This window comes from Pinus tabuliformis, chromosome J, assembly GCF_031772625.1.
Source record: "Pinus tabuliformis cultivar Carrire ecotype Pingquan chromosome J, CPIR1, whole genome shotgun sequence".
Lineage (NCBI taxonomy): Eukaryota > Viridiplantae > Streptophyta > Pinopsida > Pinales > Pinaceae > Pinus > Pinus tabuliformis.
The window spans coordinates 1,448,491,386-1,448,510,012 of NC_142295.1; the positions used below are offsets into that span (position 1 = coordinate 1,448,491,386).

Consider the following 18,627-nt stretch of genomic DNA (forward strand, 5'->3'; position numbering starts at 1 on the left):
TTGTTGTTGGAAATAAGTCCCTAGTCCAGAGGGAGCTTGGACAAGTCCCTCGATAAGAGGGAGCTTGAGAATATTCCTTTTATAGGAATTAGTATATCTTCCCTAATTGAGAGGGAGAGATAGACATATCATTCTTTTCTTTGTGTTATGAAGAAAGAATGGAGGATTGGGTAAGCATATAAGAATGATATTGGTACTCTTTGAGGATGAGGTAAGGCATCCAAGATAAGAGTAGTTGAAGAGAAAATTCCTTGAGGATGTGTTATTCCAAGATAGGAATTGTCCTAAAAGGACATGCTTTGTGAACATTAGGGTGTGGTTTGTGCATTGAGAGATAATGATGATGGTGTTTTTCATTCATTGGTCTTGCCAACATTGTGCTCTGATCTTGTGGAGAGACAGATTTGTTAGTTAAGGCCTTGATATGTGACAATGTTGGTTGGTATGACGAGATTCTTTGGTATAAGCTGATAAGATAACTTATGAGATGGTTTACCAATCCGACTCTTCTTATCATAATTATTTAGTTTGAGAATGTCCAAGTACCTTGTATGGATTATGAATACTTCCATATTTAAGAGGGAGTGTTGAAATATGTAACTATTTTTGGTATTCATAATGACACATGTCATCATGTTTTTATATATTTGATATAAAGAGAAAAATAAATTTATTATTTTCATTCTTGAGGCATGGGTTTCATTCTCAAGGGAAATTTATTTTATAGGTCAAACACCCATTGAGTGCTTCTAGCGATTTTATTTGAGTCAACAAGTCATAATAGATTGTCATTATGAAATACTCTTTGGGAATGTTACATATTGTAAAGAAAAGTTTATTTGAGACAAATTAGAGTCAAAGACCCTCGAAGACCTTGTCATGGTTCCTGAAGCAAGTCAGCCTACATGAAAGATCAAGTCGGCCTCAAGGAAGCAATTCATACCCCTTGAAAGCCTATATATAAGAAGTAACTTGACCTCATTTGGACACACATCAAGCAAGTTCGATCTCCTCAAGAGAAAACAATGAAAATGAAAGATAAGATGAAGGAAAACAAAGATCAATGTTTTGGATCTCTCTCTTTCTTGTGTTATGGTTTTTAAAGTTATTGGACAAGTCGAAGTGCTGGAAAGTTGCTGAGGAAGTAGAAGTGTTGGAAAGTTGGTGGGAAAGTCAGGTTGCTAGAAAGTTGTTGGGTCAAAGTTGTAGAAGAGAATATTTGGGTCGAAGATGTGAAAGAAATTGTTGGGTTGAAGTTGTAGAAGAACCTGTTGGGTTGAAGTTGTAGAAGAACCTGTTGGGTTGAAGTTGTAGAAGAAACAATTGGGTCGAAGTTGCAGAAGAAACAGTTGGGGTCGAAGTTGCAGAAGACATTGTTGGTGTCCACGTTGCAGACGAAACCTGTTGGGGTCAAAGTTGTGAAAGAAGTTTTTAAGGTCGAAATTGTTGGAAAGAAAGCTCATCAAGGAAAACATTTGACTTGGTCTTAGAGGGGTCTTTGCAAGCATCTTAGGTATTGGAATTAGTCATTTGAATATTCAATAAGAAGAGTAATTATTGTGGGTTTTCCTCTCAAGATGAGAGGTTTTGTCCCTGGTTGATCGCCTATATATTGTGTCCTCTTGTTTCATTGTTCTTTATTGTTTGGTATCTGTTTGATAATAATAACACTAAATATAATCAAGTTAAAGAAGAATCTAATAAAGTTAAGTAAAATACTTGAGAAGAAGTTATCAAAGTAAGAGAAATCACCTAATTTTTTTGCTCTAGATTTCTCAACACATAGTATGTGCACAATCATGATGTTGACGACCTCTGTTTAGCCATAAGTTTGGGAGTGGAATGCAGTCGACTTGGTGACCTTGGTGTCTAACAATGAGCAAAGGCTCAACCAAAATGTGCTTAGGAACCTACTATCTTGATTTGATATAATGGTCTGTGGGATCCTAAAATGTACCCACACTCATTCATAGAAGAGCCTCGTAGTGGCCTCTGCCATGATACTCTTCTTGCAGGAAACCAACATGGCCATGTCAGAAAATATGTCGATTGCCTTAAATACAAAGTCGTTTCCATGCTTCATAGAAGGAAGGCTAGATATATAATCCATGGAGATGGATTCATAGGGCCAAATAGGAGTATACAAGCCTTGCTTCTTAGTAGTTGGCTTGGTGATGGCACAAACAATGCAAGATCCAATATATTTTTCGACATCCTATCATATATTTGGCCCATAAAAATACTTATTTAGTATAAAAATAATTTTCTCCACACCAAAGTGTGTTGCGACCCAACTATAGTGCGTCTCCCAAATCATCTTGGAATACTCACTTGAAGGAACAAAAAGGTGGCCTAGGTAGCATAATAATGCATATTGGAGGTGGAAGTCTAGAACTTGTTTGCCATCCACTAGCATCTAGTATGTGGTGACAAACTCTCGATCATTTTTAGATAGTTGCATCCATCAAAAAGTCTCATGGCCACAAGGGTTGAGAACAATGGTCATTGTTGCAACTAGTGGTTGACTGAGGAAATTTTCAACATGATTAGTGTTGCCCTTCTCATATTTTATATTCAAATGGAATTGTTGCAAATATGTGGACCACTTCTGATGGTGATTGTTCTACAACTTCCATTGGGTCTATATAAACTGCAGGGGTCGGTGATATGTGTCGATGACCATCTCCTTCCCTAGAATGTAATGTTTCCATTGTCAGTAAGCTTGCACAGTGGAATACATATCCTTATCATAGGTGGGGTGTTTTTGAATGGCGTCAGCAAGTGTCTCACGGTGATAGGCCACCTGATACCCTTGTTGGGATAACATTGCACCAATAGCATAGTCAAAGACATCTACCTCAATTTCAAATGGTTGTTGGAGGTCTTGCAATGTTAGTACTCATGTATAGCAGAGGAAATACTTCCTCAAAAAGCACCTTATGTTGGGACTTCGACCAAAAAAACTTTTCTTTCGCTCTACCCTTGGTAACTTGACTCAAAGGCCAAGTGATATGAGAGAATCCTTGATCCAAAATGGATCCATTTTTGCCTCGAGATCAAAGTCTTCAAATGCAGTTGAAAGTAGGATCACATCAAAGTGCTCATTGATACGATTCCAATGGTGCGAACAATGCATAAATCCGAGTCCGAATGAAGAAGTTGGAACTAGTCAAATTTTTGGGAAAATTAGGGCAAAAGTTAAAAAAACGTTAAAGGTCAACAGTCAATGGTCAATGGTCAATGATTAGCCAGGTCAACGCCTACGTCAGTAAGGACACATGTCAACCCATGAATGAGCCATGAGTCTTGGGTGATGTCAGCAAAGGAGGTGACGTGGCAATTTGTGATTGGTTGATATGGGCCAATCTGGTGTTGACACGTGGCAACTCGGATTTTTGCCCAATGTGGCCTTATTTCCAAAATTTTGGGGATTAAGGAGGATTGAACCCCTGACCTCCTAGAATGGCTAAGCTTTCATCGGAGGGCCACACCAGATGGGCTATGATAGATCTTGTTAATGGAAGTGATGATGTTGTATTTATTGTGAAGCGGGAAGGTGGCCAGAAAAAGGCCAGAAGGTCGGGGTAAACCCCATGACCACCAGACCTTTGGGAATATCAGTTAACATATAGTCTGAACCATAGCCCATATCATTACCAATATATACCAAATACAATGTATCAGATAACCAACGACGGAAGGTAGGGCAGGGGTTTCGAATCTCTGATCCACCAAAACCTTATATACTAATGTCTTCAATGCAGTCAGATAACCATGATGGCAAGGGTGGAGGTTGGTAAAACAAGCCTCTAAAATTTTATTTAAATTTTAAGTAGATGATGAACCACCCAAACCACCAGCACACACACCGAGGTAGTTTTGTGCAGGCAGAAGCGGTTTTGCAGGAGGCAGAAGTGGTTTTGCACATTCTAGGGGGTTTGGAGGTCACAGTGGCCAAATATGGTCAAGTTTATAATCGTTTGACTCAAAATTTTGAGCTGAACGCAATGGTGAGGTCCATTTTCTCATTTGAGTCTCTATTTTTGAGCTCATACCTATAAAAGAATTTTGAAGACAAAATAAAGAAATCAGCACTGGAAGCTAAAGGACTAGGTGACATAGCTAGGAAGTCTGGTGAACTCCCTTATTAAATTTTGTTGTGTTGATGTGATTGAATGTGTTTTCAATTTGCTTATGTGTTTATGTTATTTGCAATATTTTCGATCCATTACACTAAGTAACATAAGCAACTTCACATAAAGTCTATAATAGCTTTTTCATTAATGGATCAAGTGGTATCAGAGCAGCAAGGTTTTTAAGGTCTGACAATTTGTGTGAAGATTTGAATGCTTACTAGGTTAAGGCTCAGACGAGGTGAAGGTGAACTTGTTGAGGCAAATCTAGAGATTGGAAGGGTCTTTTCACAAAGAAGGATGGCGGATGAAACCACACTTGGGTCAGAATCTCAATTCCTAGATAGTTTCATGACGATACGTGCAATGGTGGAAGAGATGTATCGCGAGTTTAAGAAGAACAAAGATGAAGGCATTTCATCACCTAAATACCAAGAAGATGAGGGAAAGGGAGAAATGCTTCCTCCACCATCTCCTCCATAATCACCATCATCGTCATCATAATCCTCTTCTTCTCATAAATCTAGTCCTTCTAAGAAGAAAAAGAAGAAATCCTCTTTGTTCAAATTAGATGTAAAATTTGATTTTCCAATTTATTATGGAGAACTTAACACTGAAAAGCTTGATAATTGGATAAGACAAATTGAAGTGTATTGCAGGGTGCAGAAAGTTGTTTCAGAAAGGAAGAAGATCCAGCTTGCTAGCCTTCGACTTGGAGGAACCAGACTTGTATGGTGGGAAGGAAAGACACAAGCAAATCTCAAAAAGAATGGTAATATCATTTCAACTTGGAATGAATTTGTTTCTACTATTAAAAATAAATTTTATCCTTTGGCTTAAATGCAACAAGAAATGATGAGTTGGCAAACACTATGTCAATTAAAAGGAAAAGTGTTCAAATTTATACTTAGGAATTCCATAAGAGAGCATTAACATTAGGCATATCATTAGAATCACCAGAGCCATTGTTGAAATACATAGTTGGTCCTCATAGTTATTTGAGGCATACTATACTTATGTTTAATCCAACTAGCTAAAATGATGTATCGGTTCAAGCAACTCATTTAGAAGCTAGAGGCAAAAATGTAACCCATGATGTTGGGAAATCATCCAAACCTATTGAAATCAAGAATAAAGGCAAGAAGAAACTTAAATGGAAGGAGAAGAAAACAAACATTGTGAAGAAAGATAAATATTCATGCACTCATTATAAGAAGAAAGGCCACGATGAGGCACATTGTTGGTCATTGCATCCGAAATTGAAGCCTAAGAAGTTTGGGAGTAAAGAGCGGAAGAATGTTGATGTTATTCAAAAGGACTTGGGATCAAATTCAAGTGACGATACAACGATTACAGCTATAGGTATAAAAGGTAAAGATTCTAAAGCATATACAAGTACTTCTTCACATTCTAATTATAATGATAATGATGAGAGGAAAAGAAATGAATTATTTCACATTAGAGTCATTTCCAAGCATACTAAAATTTATACTTTATTTGATAGTGGGTCACAATTTAATTTAATTTCTGAAGCAATTGTAAAGAAGTTGGGTCTAGAAACAAAACCTCATAAAAAGCCATATCTATTAGGTTAGGTGTGTGATAAAACTAAGCTACAAGTTACAAAACAATGTAAACTTCGTTTTACTATTGGGTCAAAGTTTGTAGATGAGGTTCTGTTAGACATAGTCCCATTGGACATATGTGGAATGGTATTAGGAAGTCCATACTTGTACGATAGAAATGTTATCTTCTATGGAATTGAATATATTGTAAGGGCTCATAAACTCAAAGATAATTTCTCTCTCATAAATTCAGGACAGATGAAAAGAATTGTAAATTCAAGTAAACAATTTTTACTTATGATTGTAAAAGCAAAGGATATTGATAAATTCGATGCTTTCCAAGGCTGTAATACTAAATAGAAAGTAGATCTAGTTAAATTTGTTTCTGATTATGATATTTTGTTTCAAGAGCCTAAAGGGATTCCACCCAAGTAAGAGATAGAACATGAGATTTATTTGCAGCAAGATGCTCCACTATCTAACATTGGAATGTATAGGTTATCATCTCTAGAGAATGGATAGATAAAGAAGCAGGTACAGGAGTTTCTCGATCAAGGGTTTATTTGACCATGCACATCACCGTGTGGATCACCTATTGTGTTAGTGCAAAAGAAAGACGGTTCGTGGAGAATGTGCATTGATTTTAAAGAGTTAAATAAAATCACAATAAAAAATCATTATCCTCTTCCTCGTATTGACGATTTGTTAGGTCAGTTAAAAGATGCAGTTTACTTCTCTAAATTGGACTTGTGAAGCGGCTACCATTAGATCAAAGTTGTAGAATAGGATGTATGGAAGATTTCTTTCCAAACAAAGCAAGGACTCTATGAATGGATGGTTATGCCTTTTGGCTTAACTAACGCTCCAGCTACATTCATGTGAGTCATGAATGATGCATTTAGACCATTCATTGATGATTTATAATAGTCTATTTAGATGATATTCTTGTTTTCAGTAGAACATGGGATGAACATGTAAAGTATGTAAAGCAAGTTTTAGATGTTTTGAAAAGAGAAAATCTCTATGTAAAACTATCAAAATGTGAATTTGGCAGAACATCTTTGAATTATTTGGGTATATTGTAGGGGGTGGTTAATTGAAGATAGATCCCTCTATGGTCAAAGTCATTGTAAATTGGCCTAAGCCCAATACTGCTGTAGAAGTTAGAAGTTTCTTAGGGGTAGCACAATATTGGAGAAAGTTTATTGCTAACTTGTATTTGATTGTAGCTCCTTTACATGCTTTGACAAGTGTGAAACAGGTGTTTCAGTGGGGAGGCAAATAACAGAAAGCCTTCGACACATTGAAAGAAAGGATCAGTATAGTGCTAGTACTAGCACTGCCAGATCTTCAACATCCATTTAAGATCGAGACAGATGCAAGAGAATATGCCATGGGGGCAGTGTTGATGCAACACAAAAATCCTATGTGCTTTATTCTGAGACATTCACATCAACAATAGTTAACTATCTTACATATGATAAGGAATTATATGCATTAGTTCAGAGTGTTAAAAAGTGGAAACATTACATAATGGGTAAAGAAACAATCATACACACAGATCATCAACCACTTCAATATTTACACTCACAAATTAAATTGCAACAATCAAGACACTATCGGTGGATGGGTTTTCTATAGCAATTTCGTCTTGTTATCAGATATAAGAAGGGCATACATAATAAGGTTGCAGACATGTTATCAAGACCAATTATAAGTGCATCCACAATACTTATGCATAATTCAGTAATTCATTAAAGTTACATTGAAAAATATGCTCAAGACACAGATTTTAAGGATGTATATGCAACTTTAAGTCCTAGAAAGCAGGTAAAAGAATTGGATTATTTCATAAAGGACAAACTCTTATATCATTTGGGAAAGTTATGCATTCAACAAACTGAAAGAGTTAATATAATTCGAGAAGCACATACTTCTCTCATATCAAGTCATTTTGGTGTAAGTAAAATAGTTGCACAATTACAAAGATTCTGCTATTGGCCATGAATGAATAAGACAACTTCTAGATATATTAAAGGATGTACTATGTGTGCTACGAGCAAGCCAAGTAATAGAAAATTAGGCTTGTATACTCCACTTCCAATTCCTTCTCGTCCTTGGGAAATTATTTCCATGGATTTTGTTGGGGGATTGCCAAAGTCTAGAAAGAGTCATGATTATTTGTATGTAGTTGTGGATAGGTTCAGTAAGATGTGTATTTTGACACCATGTAATAAATAGGTCACAGTTGAACAAACTACAAAGTTGTTCTTTCAAAATGTATGGATTCATTTTGGGTTACCCACTACTATTGTATCTGATCGAGATTCTCAATTTGTTGGGAAATTTTGGTCAAGTCTATGGGATTTAATGGACACAAAGTTAAAGAAGAGCACAACATTCCATCTGTAAACAAATGGTTAGACAAAAGTGGTCAATAGGACAGTGATTCAATTGCTTCGAGGATATTCCAGCAAGCATCCCAAACTTTGGGATGAGCATTTGTGTTATGTGCAGCATGCTTACAACCATGCAAAACATTTTTCAACTTAGAGATCTCCTGTTGAGAATTTTTTTTGTTTTATACCAAAGTCTCCCTTGGATTTTGTCTTTGGTAAATAAATAGCAGTTGATGGACATAGTGATGTGGACAAAGCCACCAAGTTCATTGAACAAATCTAGGAAATTCACCAGGCAGTACAGGAATAGCTGGAAAGAAGCCAAGCAAAGTATAAGGCACGACATGACAAGCATCGAGTTGAGCATAGTTTTCAAGTTGGTGATCAAGTATGGTTGTACATCAGCAATGAATACTGCAAGGGGAAGATAAGAAGTTGAAACCAATTAGATATGGTCCTTTCAAAATACTTGACAAAATTGGTGAAAATTCTTTCTGCCAAGATATACCAGCTTATGTGTAGATATATTCCGTCGTAAATGTTGAAAACTTGTGATTGTATGAGCCTTCATTGATTGAAGATCCCAAAGAGAAAGATCAATTACCTTCCATTGAAGATATTTTGCCTTGTATCTCAATGATCTATAAGAAGATACAGTTCTTAACAAAAGGATAAGGACTTCGTGACAGGGAAACATTAAGTATCTTCAGGTTGGAACCAAAGGTACAAATCTAAGTAAAGCATGATGGATCTAGATTGGAAAAGTTAAGTAACTTTATCCTCACTTACTCGAATAGCTAAAACCAACTTTTGGTGGTCCAAAAGCTTCCAGTGGGGAGGAGTGATCCAAAATGGATCCAGTTTTGACTCCATATCAAAGTCTTCAAATGTAGTTGAAACTAGGATCAAGTTGAAGTTCTCATCGATACGATTCCAATGGTGTGAACGACGTGTAAATCCGAGTTCGGATGAAGAAGTTAGAGCCAATCAAAGTTTTGGGAAAATTAGGGAAAAAGTTAAAAAAAAGTCAAAGGTCAATAGTCAACAGTCAATGGTCAATGGTCAACCAGGTCAATTCCTATGTCAGCAAGGACATGTGTCAACCTAGGAATGAGCCACGGGTCCTGGATGATATCAACAAAGGTGACGTGGAAAATTGTGATTGGTTGATATGGGCCAATTTGGTACTGACACGTGGCAGCTCGGATTTTGCCCAATGTGGCCTTATTTCCAAAATTTTGGGGATCAAGGAGGATCAAACCCCTGACCTCCCGGAATGGCTAAGTTTTTACCGGAGGACCGCACCAGACGGGCTATGATAGATCTTGTTAACGGAAGTGATGATGCTGTATTTATTGTGAAGCGAGAAAGTGGCCGAAAAAGGTTGGACAGTCAGGGTCAACCCCACAACCACTCGACCTTTGGGAATATCAGTTAACATATATTCCAAACCATAGTCCATATCACCACCAATATATACGGAATACAATGTATAACATAACCAACAGTGGAAGGTAGGGCGGGGGTTTCGAACCTCCAACCCACCAAAACGTTATATACTAATGTCTTCAATGCAGTCAGATAACCATGATGCCAAGGGTGGAGTTTGGTAAACAAAGCCTCTGAAATTTTATTTAAATTTTATGCAAGTGCCAAACTAGCGAAACCACCAGCGCGCGGATTGAGGCGATTTTGTGTAGGCAGAGGTTGTTTTGCAGGAGGTAGAGGTGGTTTTGCACATTCCAGGGGGTTTGGAGGTCACAATGGACACTTATGGTCAAGTTTATAGTTGTTTGACTCGAAATTTAAAGTTGAACACAATGGTGAGGTCCATTTTCTCATTTGAGTCTCTGTTTTTGAGCTCATACCTGTAAAAGCATTTTGAAGGCAAAATAAAGCAGTCAACACTGGAAGCTAAAGGACCAGGAGACATAGCCAGGGAGTCTGGTGAGCTCCTTTATTAAATTTTGTGTTGATGTGATTGAATGTGTTTTCAATTTGCTTATTTTTTATGTTATTTGCAATCTTTTCGAACCATTGCACTAAGTAACATAAGCAAATTCACATAAAGTCTATAATACCTTTTTCATTAATGGATCAATCCCAACATGAACCTTCGATAAAAATTGGTAAGGCCCAAGAAGATGTGAAGCTCTATTAGACTGGTCGATCCTCGCCAATCCTGAATGACTTGGATCTTCGCTGGATCCACATGCACACCTTTATCATCAATGATGTAACCCAGCTATTGGACCATGTTCATGCCAAATGTTCATTTCTCCAAGTTGGCACATAGTTTTTGTTGCCGCAGCGTTTGAATGACCTATCGAATGTGTTGCAAGTGCTCTTCCCAAGTCTTTTTGAATATGAGGATGTCATCCATGAACGAGTTGGTAAATGGCCGCAAGGTGTCATCCATTAGTCTCATAAAAATTGTAGGGGCATTTGTTAATCCGAAAGGCATGACCAACCACTCAAAAATTCCCTTCTTGTATTTGAAGGTGGTCTTCCATACATTCATGTGTTCTATTTGAACTAGGTGATAACCAAACTTTAAATCAATCTTGCTGAAACACTTGGCCCCTTTGAGCTAGTCAAGAAGGTCATCAATCCATGGGACTAGATACATGTTCTTACAGTGATTTTATTTAGTGCATAATAATCAATGCAAAGTCTCTAGGTCCCATCCTTCTTTTGTATAAGTACAATTGGGCTCCCACAAGGTGAGGAACTTAGTCAGATGTGCCCTTTTTGAACCAACTCTTCAATCTGCCACTTGATTTTTTTCATTTTCTAGAATAAAGTAACGGTATATTGGCCCATTTGGTAGAGGTGCTCAAGAAGTTAGATCAATCGAATGGTTGACCTAATAGTGAAAAGGTACCCCTGTGAGTGAGGAGAAGATGTCACTATATTCTTCCATGACCTTATCCACCTACTTTTGTTGTGCAGTGGAACTCTTCATGGGGGCCATGGATGTGGCCATGATCTTCCCCTTACTTTCAGAACAAATAAAAAAGAAAACAAATTTTTTAGTCTTGGAGATGATCTTACTGCATTGCTTAGTAGAGATTAAAGAGATGGTGATAGGTGGGGCTACCTCTGGTATTCCATATAACTTACTTCCCAAAGTAATAATAATAATGTGAAGCCTCAACTCATACAAAACATGATGCTTCCACAAGTATGGTTGGCATAATAATACATTGTAAATTTCAAGGGGAGAAACATCACACAATACCTCATCCTTGAAGGTTTGATGTTGCCAGGGAAGAAAACACTTTTGGTTGACGCGATGATCTTGTCCTTGATGGAGGCACTCGATGGTGTATGGCTACAGGTGTGGTGTGTTCAATAGGCACAGTCGCATAACAACGTATGTTGAGATGAGGTTCTTTTGGCTCCCATTGTCAACAATGAACTATAGCAGAGATATCTTCACCCATATCTGTGAGTGGAAAATATGCTCTCCTTCCTCTAGATCTTCGGGCTCAATATTTTAGATCTTGGTGGTTGCAACATTGGCGTTGGGATCCACATCAATGATATGATTCCCTTTATCATTTCCCTCATTGGGTTTTGACTCAGAGTTGGAACATGCCTCTGAATCTGAGGCCTTTAGCTCAACCACTAATCATTACTTGGCTCGATGCTCAATTGTGTTGTGAGTGGGGCTCTTATGGAACTCACACTACATTTCTATGTCCTCTTTTGTCTTTGTGGTATTTTTATTTGCTTGCGACTTCGACGGGTTGTCTTTGGTCACTTTGCCTTGGCTTTTTCCTTTGTTCTATGATTTGGAGGCATCTTTTCCTTGCTTCAGATTTGCAAATCCAAATTCTCACTTCTTATATTTAAATTTCTGCTCGAATTTGACAATGTATCAATAGAAAAACAAGGAGATGTGTAGGAACTCCATCTTCTCTTAGATGTATTTATGAAGACAGTAGTGGTAATTGAGTACCAGATGATGCTAAAAATATTTGATGCCTAACTTCATGCAAAGGCTATGAAAAATATTTGTGAAATCTGGCACATATTGGTCCCTTCCATGTCGCACTTCGGTCTACTTTACGTACTTATCTTCATAGCTCCTAATTAGGTAACACTATTCCTTGATGGCACCTCAGAAATAATTCCAAGTGGGTGCAACTAAAAACAGTGAGGGTTCTCTCTAATCCCTTTTCTCACATTATGTTTCCCACTTGTCCTTGACATGGGAGTGGCTTTGAGGAGTGAAAAAGGAATATTTTCCCTATTAAAACAATCATGATCTAAAAAATTTCCTTTCAACAGATTTACCCATTTATCTACGACATCTACATCTATCTAGACTACAAATATGGGAATGTCAAATTTGACTTTTACCTTAAAGTGAGTGGCACCTCTAGGGTGGCTACTAGTTGAAGATGCGTCATTTGTGGGCATCCACTAAAGGATCTAGGCAAAGTTGCCGATCATCTCATTCCTTAGTTGCTCGAGGGCTTCTTCGAGCAATATTTTGAAAGGATCTACTACTCCCTCATCTTTCTTTTCTTCTCCCATGGGAGGCTGTTAGGGTTGGTGAGGCCGGTCTTGCAAAGGTTCAACTAGTTCAAGCCCTAACTCCTTATACCTCGACCTCATTGGGGACATGCACCAAAAAATGGAGAAAGAGGATATCCTTTGATATCACTGATCTAGATTTATGCAAGAACGAAATGAAATACAAATTTACACAAAAAACACAGAGATAATGAAAACTAAAATTCAATTCATTAATAACAAAATATTGAAAATTGTTTACATGCAGAACAGAAATAAACTAGATCAGGCAATCGTAGCTTATCTCTGAGAAGAGATGTGTCAGCTACAGGCATCTGAACTATGTTACAATGAGATTGAAGGCCTATTTCTTATTGAAAAACAATGAAAAACCCTAAACATCCAAAAATATAACCCTAGGAGATGAAGCACCAAAAGTTTGTGGGTCCTGTTGGGCTAAATTGGTACATCAACTTCTCGGGGTCATAATGTTTTCATACAGTCTCTGTTTGACACGCACAATACCTCATTAGAAACATCTATCCGATGACTACAACTTTGGCTTGTAAATCCTGACCATGAGCAATGGGTTTGCCCGTTTTCCAAAAAAGTTCGTTTAAGGCCTCAAAACTGCTCTAGAAGTTTAGGATTCAAATAAATGCTAAATATAGTAAATTGTGGTACAATTAAGGAAACTAAAAGAAATAATGGTGGGGGGTGTGAGTGGAATAGGTGAGTGGCCACCACTATCCACCTCGATCAGAGTGGGTTTTTCTGAATTGGACGTCGAACGTAGATATTTTATTTTGTTCTAAAGGTTATTTTATAGTATCTTTAAGGATCTTGAAGACTAATAGAGGATTTTTTCTCGAAGTCTCTAGCTGGGTTTGTCAGCGCTCTCAATTCAATGATGGTTTCCAGAGCTCAACTCGCTCTCCATGAAGAGTCTAGCCACTCTGGTTTGGGTAAGACTCCCAAACTTACCCCTTCAATGGCTTATGCTAGAGTTCCTTAAAGCTATTGGAAATTTTATTTGACGCTTTGTCAAAATATTTAGTGAAAGTCTAGCTAATGGGTTCATCTCATTCGTCTGCACCTGTGTTGAACTGGATTTAAGTATAGGTCTCCTAGACAAAATCGTCCTAAAATGGGATGGAAAGGAAGATCATCAACCTCTAGATTATGAGAACACAACTATTAAATGCAAAAATTGTTAGCAACCCAGGAATTTTTAGAGTGCATGCCATAAAAGGGTGTTAAGATCCCTGGAGCTGCGAAAACCCAACAATGGATGGTCTGATCATAAGACAACTTTAAACATCAAGAACACAATAACTAGTAAGAAGGACAACGCTCAACATGAAAATACATGTCCCGACTCTTCAGCCTCGCAGGATCTAGTGCAACCCACAGTTGATACACCTTTGCCCTGAGTGGAAAACAATCCTCCGACTATGGAAACTAAAAGTTCATCAGCGCTGATTGTGGCTACAACCATTGCGCAGAAATGACCTCACGAGTCTGATCATTAGGATAATGATAGGTATATCTCATGCTCTTAGGAGGTGGTAGCGATGGAGCTTTATTTGAAAGATGCGGGTATGACATTATCCTCAGTTGTAACTGATAAATCTTTAGGACAGATAGATGTCCGTAGGAGAAAAAGGAAATAAGAAAAACCCCTAAACAACTCTAGAATTTTATATCAAAAAAGATCTTTTCATATATGTTCATATTTGATATCAAAAAGGATCTTTTCATATATGTTCATAAGTAAAAAAGTGTGCTTAGTATTTCATGACTTAGTATATCATGACCTCCCATGTCAGTGTATTCTAATCGATTACTACCTATATTGCTAACTATATGTATTCAATGCAATTTTTTATATTATTAATAAAATATAAAAATATTTTGAATCAACTTACAAAAAAATCTAATAAATCTAATAAGATCTTATTAGACTATACACGAAAACCTCATATATTTCAAGTTTATCAAATTTATATCTAAATCTTTGAAAACGATTTTTCATATTAAAATCAAATAGCTAAAGAAAGAAATATGTCAAATTTGAAAAATAGGCCATACAAAACGTATAAATTTTATTCTTAACTTTCAAACCAAGTTACATCGACAAAGTTCTCTCACTGGATTCTAAAAGGGGCCTTGTCACTATATTCTAAAGAGCTCTAAGATAATGGAAAAAACCATTAAAGCAACACTGACCATAAAATATTTTCTCACTAGATTCTAAAAAAGGCCTTGTCACTAAATTCTAAAGAGCTCAAGTGAATGGAAAAAGTCATTAAAGCAACACTGACCATAAAATACATAAATTCCTTTTCACTCCAATTATGAAATCATATATTATCATGCAGTCTTTAAATCTCTTTTTCCTTTTCACAGGAATCTAGAACTCCTCCTCAGCAACAGCAACATGTCTCGCACAGCCAACAGCAGCACAAAGCCGCAAGGCTGCAAATTCGATAAAAAAGACAATCAATAATACAAAATCATACAAATAAATAAATAATTTATATATATATATATATATATATATATATATATAATTGAGTTCATACCATCCTTCAATGAATCCCTTCTCTTCTCTCTGCTGTGTTTTTACAGGTCCAGCTGCTTCAGCGTACTGTGGAGGAGGAGCTTGAGTGGGATACCCTGGTAAACACATTAAAACCCTTCGAATGAAAAATGAAATTTATCATTTCGAAAACCTTTCTCAGTAAGTTTGCAATTATTATCTATGGTCTTTATTTGTGTAATTTCTGATCCACGAATTTCATGTGGATATATGATCTCTGTATAAATAATTTTGTGATATAAAAATATAATTGATTAAAATAAGAGGAAAGGAAGAGCAGAGAGCCGAACCTGGGGGAGTATTTCCTTCAGGGTAACCTGCAGGTGGTGATGGAAACTTCTTGTCAGACATGGCGCGCTTCTTTAGAGTCGACCTCTGGAACTTTCAAGTCGCAGAAGGTAAGCAAGAGTGATGAGATTCTGTAGCGTGGGAGGGTTCAGAATTTCTGTCACATTCCAGTGAATTAATATCTTAAGGGAGGCGGCGGGAAGGATATTAGAATCTTCCACGCGTTCGCCTGTAAAGCAAACCCACTGCTTTACGGCTCTAACGGTCAAATTTAAATCGTTATTTACACAATTTCAACTTAGAACATATCCTGGTAACATGTTTTCAACTTTTACGGCTCTAACGTTCAAATTTAAAGGGAAATTTAATTTAGTAACATATACGGCGTAACACGTTTGCCAGAGATGTGACACCATGCCACATCATCTCAACCTTATCCGGTAGCCGCCTTATCCCGATATGATTTATGTATTGCCGTGTCGATCAACCAAGGTCTCTCTGTGTCTATGATTTGGTGGCCCAAACCGTGGGCATAATTAAATACCATACGACTGTCGATTTTGATGCCCTATGTCTTCCATGACGAGGTGCGATATTAAGAATCACACAAATGAGTTATTCGGGTATTGTTCCGCTTAATTTTAATTAAAATTCTGCATAGTTTCAGTCTTCGGAGTGTTAAATTCATTTACACTTTACAAAAATATATTTTAAATAAATCGGTTGTCAAATTGTATCGTGAAATGTCATTTCATCTTTGGGTTATATTACACCATATATATGGCTTCGTTGACTTTATTTAGTATATATTTGTATCGTCAAAGATGTCTCTCATGGACACCATTACCCTTACTCGTTATTTGGCCTATAGTTTTCGAAGATAATGAATGGAGTTATTAAGATTTAATTTTAAGGTCTCGATCAAGTTAGACATCAAATTGGTGTATGAGATTCTTTGTTTGTGGGACAAGGGCTAGACAACAAATTGGTGTATGAGAACCCCTTGTTTGTGGGACAAGGGAATTGGTGTATCAGACCCCTTGTTTGTGGGACAAGGGCTAGACACCAAATTGGTGTATGAGACCCCCTTGTTTATGGGACAAGGGACCCACCTCCGCACAATGATTTGCTTGCTAAATTTACGAAGGCATACATACTCTACCCTTTTTTGAACCTGTGACCTCTAAGGAGGAAATACATGCTCTTAACCATTATGCTTGGTTGGTAAATTTCAATAGATATCAATTCATAGTAAACATCAAAATACTTATTTCATCATTCATCTTAAATTGCTAAAATCAAATTAACTGAATTATATGTTTATTATTATTGATAAAAATAATCAATATATAAGTTAAATATATTTGCAATTTAATAACATGCAACAAGATTTTTAATCATGGAGATTCACCCCCACTTTATTATGGAAATTCTTGATTTGTAAATAGCCTTTGTTACAATACCATGGCCCAATACCATGGCTCTACAATACCACATGGCTAAAAAACCATAACTCATTCCATATGAAAATTGTTCATATGACATTTTTTTTAATTAATGAATCTAATTAAAAGGGAAAAAGAAGCATATCTACCTTGGAAATACATCTCATCGTTTCATTTGTGTATACTATGACATTATTTTTAATTAATGAATCTAATTAAAAGGGAAAAAGAAGCATATCTACCTTGGAAATACATCTCATCGTTTCATTTGTGTATACTACCAAGAATATTATAGAATATTTTATGGAGGTTAAATCTCTACCACCCACCTAATACTTATTGATAATTAAATCAAAATTGTGGAAGCCCTAATCCTAAATAGACATGCCTATCAATATAATTATTTTTTTGATATTCTATCCATTTTTGATATATATAATTTACATGGTATCAATTCTTTATATATAATAGTTGTTGATTACGCATATTAAATTATTGATAAGCTTATATTCCATTATTTAAATATACATAATGTTGTCCATAAGGATTGTATCTATAAGTTGATAGCTTTACTAGAGGTATTATATGTTCATGATTTTTATATAAAAAAATAATTCCATAGTCTAAAAGTTAAAATAAGACTACTAAAAGAATAAACGAGCAGTGATCCATTTGGAAGTTGTAATGCCTCAATGGAGAGTTTGTCAGTTTGTTGATTCAATTCCTTGTAAATATGAAAAAAAGATTTCCATTCAAATGTGTCCATCTCAAGACTGGTTTCCTAAAGGATATGGTATAAATTTGGGACATTAACCTTTTCTTTTTTGTTTTCCCAATCAATCAGGAGCTTTGAATCACCCACGGCCTATATTTTTTTATACCAAGATGTTGAGTTGTATACAATAGTGTCCAAAGACCTCTAAATTAAACCTTCATATTGGAGCCACAACTAGGAGCGAAGTCTAAGGAGGTAATGGAGGTTTTGATTTAAATAGTATACCACTCTCACGCTAACTTTTGGAGGATCCCTTAGCTAGCACCATATAAGAAACCCCATGGAATATATTTATCAAGTTCTAGCATAATTATAACCCGAGTCTTTTTCTTCTTAGGCTCAATTTGTAATTCCTTGATGAATTTTTCAATAAGTTCACTTGTCACTTAAGGTGGGATGAATTTTTCATGAACAATGGCCTGATTGCGAGCCCACCAAATATTGTTTACAAATATAGTAGGGAAAGCCTAGAAATTTTGCATAAATTGATCCGTTACCCAATCTTGAGTACAATCTTCTAAAGAGAATTTATTCAATCATGATAATGAGGGAGAAAATATCTGATATAAGATATTCCAGGTATTACTTGCGTAATGACAATATATGAATATGTATGAGATGGATTCAACCTCTATAGAACACAAGGCAAAACGATTAGGCCCACACAATCCTTACTTTATTAGATTATCCCATGTCAACAATTTGTTGGATAAAGCCAACCACAAAGATATTTTAAGAGGACCACTATGTTTCCAGATGTACCACCACCACCACGTATGAGGTTGTTCAAGTGTGTTTTTAGAGAAGGTCTATAGCTAAACTTGGCTAGGTATTCCTTAGTAGTGGGTATTTATGACCATATTAAACAATATCAATCTTATCCAACTAGAAAAATG

General features: G+C 36.4%; 1 protein-coding gene across 1 annotated transcript; it reads right to left on the reverse strand.

The window, feature by feature from the left end:
• Nucleotides 1-14,709: 14,709 nt before the first annotated feature.
• Nucleotides 14,710-15,673, reverse strand: LOC149232823 (protein CYSTEINE-RICH TRANSMEMBRANE MODULE 12-like). Its single transcript, XM_089376582.1, has 3 exons — nt 15,514-15,673; nt 15,207-15,300; nt 14,710-15,099 (listed from the first exon to the last, which is right to left on the reverse strand). Exons 1-3 carry the CDS (start codon nt 15,572-15,574, stop codon nt 15,048-15,050), a joined length of 207 nt encoding a protein of 68 aa, XP_089232708.1. The 5' UTR covers nt 15,575-15,673; the 3' UTR covers nt 14,710-15,047.
• Nucleotides 15,674-18,627: the final 2,954 nt, after the last annotated feature.

Coding starts and splice junctions, on each gene's coding strand:
- LOC149232823 (XM_089376582.1), bottom strand. CDS start 15,574: ATGTCTGACAAGAAGTTTCCATCACCACCTGCAGGTTACCCTGAAGGA. Junction 15,301..15,513: donor TGAAGGAAATACTCCCCCAG/GTTCGGCTCTCT, acceptor TGTGTTTACCAG/GGTATCCCACTCAAGCTCCT. Junction 15,100..15,206: donor AAGGGATTCATTGAAGGATG/GTATGAACTCAA, acceptor TCGAATTTGCAG/CCTTGCGGCTTTGTGCTGCT.